At 32.6% G+C, this 6,048-nt stretch overlaps 1 protein-coding gene across 1 annotated transcript in view; it reads right to left on the bottom strand.

Annotated features, from left to right (window-relative positions):
• Positions 1 to 202: 202 nt before the first annotated feature.
• The window catches only part of LOC124422538, a 71,521-nt gene continuing 65,675 nt past the window's right edge, over positions 203 to 6,048 (bottom strand). Inside the window, exons 5-11 of the mRNA XM_046959089.1 lie at positions 3,993 to 4,076; positions 3,617 to 3,750; positions 3,255 to 3,391; positions 2,285 to 2,439; positions 1,437 to 1,678; positions 1,130 to 1,319; positions 203 to 1,021 (exon numbers count right to left, since the gene is read on the bottom strand). Coding sequence (XP_046815045.1) covers positions 825 to 1,021; positions 1,130 to 1,319; positions 1,437 to 1,678; positions 2,285 to 2,439; positions 3,255 to 3,391; positions 3,617 to 3,750; positions 3,993 to 4,076 — 1,139 coding nt within the window. The 3' untranslated portion in view covers positions 203 to 824. The remainder of the gene's footprint in view (positions 1,022 to 1,129; positions 1,320 to 1,436; positions 1,679 to 2,284; positions 2,440 to 3,254; positions 3,392 to 3,616; positions 3,751 to 3,992; positions 4,077 to 6,048) is intronic.

The following is a 6,048-nucleotide window of genomic DNA, read 5'->3' as shown; positions in this document are numbered from 1 at the left end:
CGCACGATAAAGCGATCGGATTCCCGTTAAAATTCTTATGATTATAGTGAAAAAGAATAAAAGAGAGAAAGATCGGTCTACGTCGTCGCAAAGAGCGTAGATGTATATAGAAAAAAAAAAAAAAAAAAAAAACAAACGAAAAAAAAAAAGAAAGATATCAAAGAACATAGAAAAAGTATTTTTGCGAAGTAACGAAATCAAGAAGTACTCGTTCAAAATTACGAGTAACAATGATTTCACAACTCGCAATGATTACTACATTACCGGTAGAACTCTACTTTATCGGCGGAAACGTTTTCATCAATGAAAACGGAAAAAATCGAGTTAAGGCAAAAATAAAATAATAGTACCGAGGTCGTCGTTCTTAAATATTACGCTCCTCGTCTTGAGTATTAATGAATCATTATATAATGAATTAAACTAAATAGTAAATTATAGTTGTTAAGGCGTTACTTGTTTTATCGTTAGGCACACTAAAATACTAAAGTCTTTCGTCGAAGTAGCGTGTTAACTTGTTGCATACTCGTTGGCATTTAGATAAAAATCCATTCGATTCTCTTTTATCGTTCGTCCCTCCCGATAACGTCGATGTCTCGCGACATCGAGTAACGGTAATGCAGATTTCTGTTTTACCGACGAATTCTCATTTCGTTCTTTCTCTTTCTTTCTTTTTTTTTTTCTTTTTTTTACTTTTTTCTCTTTTTCCCCCCTTCCCAACCCTTCTTGACCGATCTCCGTCGGTAAAAAAAAAAACATTGCAATCGCTAGAACCGCGGGAAGGAAGAACGAAATTAATCCCCAAATATATTTTCACCCAGGACCACTTAATTAATTCTACCCTTGTGCGTCATGTAACTTATGCTATCCGAGAGCAATTTCTCTCGCGCTTGTCGTCGCATTCGCGAACACATTGCTAATAATGTGCCCGACAATAAACAAATTATACCGCAGCCTAATCCTACGATCGTGCTCATCACGCTCGATCTTAAACACACTCTGTCGTTCGAGGGATCGTTTGAACCTGCAAATTCATTTCTTCATTAATTAACATTTAATAATAATTTATTGTAATATTTATAGAAAATTTTTTTTTCGATCGATAAAATTTTACCGTGGAACGTTTAATTACCATTGCGAGAAGCTGTAGTAGAGTTTTGGAATAATTCCGTGTCCACTTCTCCTTCTTGAAGTACACGTAGGGATTGAAAAAGATTTACGTTTTCCGATAAACTCGTAGCTGGTGTCGTTGGTCCACCGATCATGTCCGACACAGATCTTTTCGCAACATTTTTTGCATTCCTCCAATGGCATGGTTGACTCTAAAAATTTTCAAATAAATAAAATAGAATAATAAATCGTTTCTCTTCTTGCAATTCTGTTTCTTCTTTTTCTTTTTTTTTGTTTGTTTTTTTCTTTTTTGATTATAATATTCTTACCGGACATCGACCGTGGCACATACGAACGTCGCACTCGATATACAATGCAGGCGAGCCTGTAAACCTAAATGTCTTCATATATGCGAATACTTGAGTCTCGAATAATCCACTCTCCGACCAGGATCCTCGAAATCTGCTAATCAGTTTATCGTCGACGGGACATCCGTACTGATCGATAAGTTGAATCCTCTTGTTTCCACCATTGTGAGCGTAACAATCGTTCACAACTATGTCAAAACCATCTAAGACGAAACATTGACGATTTATCGATCTATAATACGAAGACGTTGTAGCATACGTTGTTATTATTTTTTTGTTATTCGTTTCTTTAATTAATTCTATTGACATTAAAGTTGTCATTTAACAAAGTTTCATTATTTTTAACACGTCATTTATTTTATTCTTTCCATTTGTATCCTATTCCATTTATATCTCGATTAAAAATATATCGATTTAAAAAATATATTAGGGGATTTGGAAAGTAATGTCGTTTTTCCGCATGTCGATATTTAATTGTGATTAAAAATAATAACTCGTTAAAAATTTATTCTTATTGAATTTAATTTAAAAAGGCGACAATACTTTTCGGTCCACCTAATATTTAAAATCTCATAAGATCTATTTATCATTGGATAATCCATTGATACAATGAAAAAAATCAAAGAATGATATCATGTAATAAGAGACGCGGCCGTATGCGATCAGATCAATTATATATATATATATATATATATATATATATATATATATATATATATATATATATATATATATATAAATGAAAATAAGTATGACGCGTGCTTACGTTTCATTGTGAGCAAACTAAAGAAACGTTAATATTACCGTACCGTATTTGCTGCGCATGTAGATAATGAGAGTCAGAGGATCGCCAACGCGAACTGGTCCAGCCACTCTAGTTCCAGTGGTCCCGTAACCGTATCTGATTTCCATGTAGCACTCCGGTGGCTGGAGGGTGAAGACTACGGGATTTCCCGTGGCGACCCTGAGAAGGAGACGGTACTATAGAAATTGCCAATGATCTCAACATCTACCCGTTATCTCACGGTATTTCAACAACACGATTCCCCACGATATTGGATAACGGACGTAAGATAAAGGGATCTTTTAGGTTCTTTTAGGAACAATTCGATATCAATTGATGATCTATCGTTTTATTTATTATACTCGATTAAATTATATATAATAATAATCATTTTAATCGAACAATTTATTTCATCATTACATATCTTTAATATTTTATATTTATTATCTTAGATCTTAAACATAAGATCTTTTCAATTTTATAACTTTGTTCTAATTTTAATTGAACATATTGATTTTATCAACACATATATATATATTAGGTTGGAAACTATGAAACGGGCATTTTTGTTTAGTTATTTATTTTCATTCAACGCCCGTTTCATAGTTTCCAATATATATATATATATATATATCTTATATTTTTAACACTAGATTGCCCAAAGAAGTCATTTTGATTGTTTTTTAATTTCAATTAGAAAAACAATTATGTATATAATGACACAATTTCTTAGAATTTTCTTTTTTTTTTTTTTCTATTGTTCATATTTACTAATAACTTGTTATATAACTGTAAATAATATAAAAAATATTAAAAATAAATTTTATAGAAATTTCCAAACACATTAGTTATTCGTTCACAATACTGTCATTTTGATCGCTTTTGGGTAATATAATTATATACTAAGTTTTGGTCTTTCTAGTGTTAATATGAAGATTATTCGATAAAATTGATCTGTCGATATTAATGATATAGATAAAAATAAACGAACTCACTCTACGTCCAAAAATGGAAATGTCACGGTCTTCCAAAAATCGTAGCCATACTCGCAGGTGACTTTAAAATGTTCGTCAAATTCCTCCTCGATCAATGGATTATATTGAACGGTGACGGTATTCCACATGAGATTTTTCTACGGACAATGATTAGTCTTTTATTCTTTTTCTTTTATCGTCGATCAAAAACGATTAACGATCCGATATCTACATTGGAGGATATCGATTTCTCTTTATTATTATCATTAAGTGCATTTTTTTTTCCTTTTTTTTCTTTCTTTTTTTTTTTTTTTAATTAATTTATCAATTAATTTTCTTTCTTTTTTTTTTTTTCTACGTCCTCACTCTCATCTCATACGTACCGTGGGATTTTTTCTGCTGTCCTGGTGATGAGTGTTCTCGCCCAGGGTACCGCATCGATTCAATTGGATATAGAATTCATAGTAATCACGGCCAGTCCCATTAACGTACATGCAGTCTGGATCGTAAGAATATCCTGTAATTAAATGCAATTGTCTATGACGAACACTAGTAACACATAACGAAGATTCGAATCTCAACCCTCGAGGAAATTCTGATTAAGTAATAGCATCCTAGGAACGAACCACTAAATCGATTCACTCGATGTGATATCGATTGCGATTAATCACATTACTCGAGTTATATCGTCTCGTACGATCGATATTGCTTTGTAAAGAATAATAAGTTAGATTAGAAGATTCTGCAATGTCACTTTACCTGCCGAGTAAAGTAATCCAGTGAAGGATCCATTAAAACCAATCCTGATTTTCATGTAATCGTCTTGACACTCCGCTTCGATATCTGAAACAAACAAATATATATATATATATACATATGTATGTGTGTGTGTGTGTGTAAGTATAATTATTTACATTAAGTGTAAGAAATTTCTTCTATAAAATAAGGAAACAAAAAAAAAGAAAGAAAAGAAAAGAAAAGAAAAGAAAAAGAAACAAAAATTCATGTTATCGAAAAAAAATCCATTTTATGCTTCGACATTGGAAAATTCGGACGATGGTACAAACGATTAAATCAAAAATACGAAATTACACAATTACATGTCAAATTTCCTCTACAAAGAGATAAAAGAACATGTACATTGTCGAAGATAAATCTCTTCTATCCCCTTTACGCGTTTCTTATTCAAATCAAAGTTCAATTAAAATCGATATGTCGCTTTTCAGGGAAAAAAAAAAAAAAAAAAAAATAGAAAAAATAAAAGAAAAAAAAGATTCATCGATAGGATAATTTCACAAAAGTCTCGTACGATACGAATTACATATTTTATAAGTGCAACGAATTTCTAATATATATTTCTAATATATTATTATATTCTAATATATATTAGATGGATCGGAAAGTAATCGTCGTTTCTGTGCATGTCGATATTTGATTGTGATTAAAAATAAAAACTTGTTAAAAATTTATCCTTATTGAATTTAATTTAAGAAAGCTACATTACTTTCCGGTCCCTCTAATATATATATATATATATATATATGTAATGAAGAGAAAACCAATAAAAGAAAAGAAAAGAAAAGAAAAGAGAAAAAACAAAAGGATAGAAAAGATAGGAGAATAAGAAGAAGAAGGAGAAGGAGCAAAGTGCATTATCAAAAAGAAAGAAAAAAAAAAAAAAAGAAAAGAAAAGAAAAGAAAAGAAAAGAAAGAAGAAAAAAAAACAACAAAGGAAAAAGGAAAAAGAAAATTTCTATTTCCCGTCAACGCGTGCGTCCATTTTCGTATTGTTCGGGCGGAATCGATATTTCGCGTTAGAATAATAGGACCGTGAAGGCTCGTCATGGAAAAGAGGTCGGACTATGAAGGAGTGAAAGTAAAGCGTTTCGTTAGGGTGAGTCGTCCCTTCGTAGTCGCTCTTCGTGATAGATAAGCGCAAAACGTTTACATCGTGGCGTAGTAGTAATCCGCCGAGTTGAATTGTTGGATAAAAAGAAAGATATGCCAGATGGAGGATGAAGATAGTCTCAGTCGGAGGGACGTCCTCTTCGATGATACAACTTTTCGTTCCACGCCAACGTCCTCTATGCCTTCTTTGCCCTCTCCCTCCCTCCCACCCCCCTCTCTCTCTCATTCACTCTCCCTCATTCTCTCTCTCTCTCTCTCTCTGTCTTTCTATCTGTCTCTCTGTCTGTCTACGAGTGCATTTTCGAGCAACATCTTCTTTCACTTTATTTCTTTCTTTTTTCCTCCCTCCCTCACTCTCACTCTCTCTCTCTCTCTCTCTCTCTCTCTCACTCTCTCTCTCTTTCATTCTTTCTATCTGTTAAACGTACTTACATACACAAAGGCACGCTTATTAGAATTGCGGATGCATGCTTTGTGTTCATTGTCCGGTAAAACGACGCTGCGTAAACAATAGAAGGGATTGCGCAATGCCGATATACGCTCGATGATAAACAAGGGAGAAAAAAAAGAAAACAACGAAAAAGAAGAGAAAAAAAAGAAGGAAGAAAGGAAAATGACCGAGATTCATCGTTTTGTTTTTTTTTTTTTTTTTTTTTTTTTATCTTAAAATGCGACAGGCGAGGAGGAAAAAACAGTGAAAAAAAGGAGAGAGAGAGAGAGAGAGAGAGGGAGGGAGAAAAGAAACGAAAATGCAACTATCTTACCATTTACAGATACAACCATTGCAATTTGTAAAAGCAATCAACGTGAAGTAACACACTTACAGAACGAAAATCGACAATGTCGAATTATTATTACTAATTACTATTACTACTATTATTACTATTACCACTCGACATGGATTATT

This window comes from Vespa crabro, chromosome 3 (genome assembly GCF_910589235.1).
Source record: "Vespa crabro chromosome 3, iyVesCrab1.2, whole genome shotgun sequence".
NCBI classification, from domain to species: Eukaryota; Metazoa; Arthropoda; class Insecta; order Hymenoptera; family Vespidae; genus Vespa; species Vespa crabro.
This window is presented reverse-complemented; position numbering and strand designations above follow the sequence as displayed.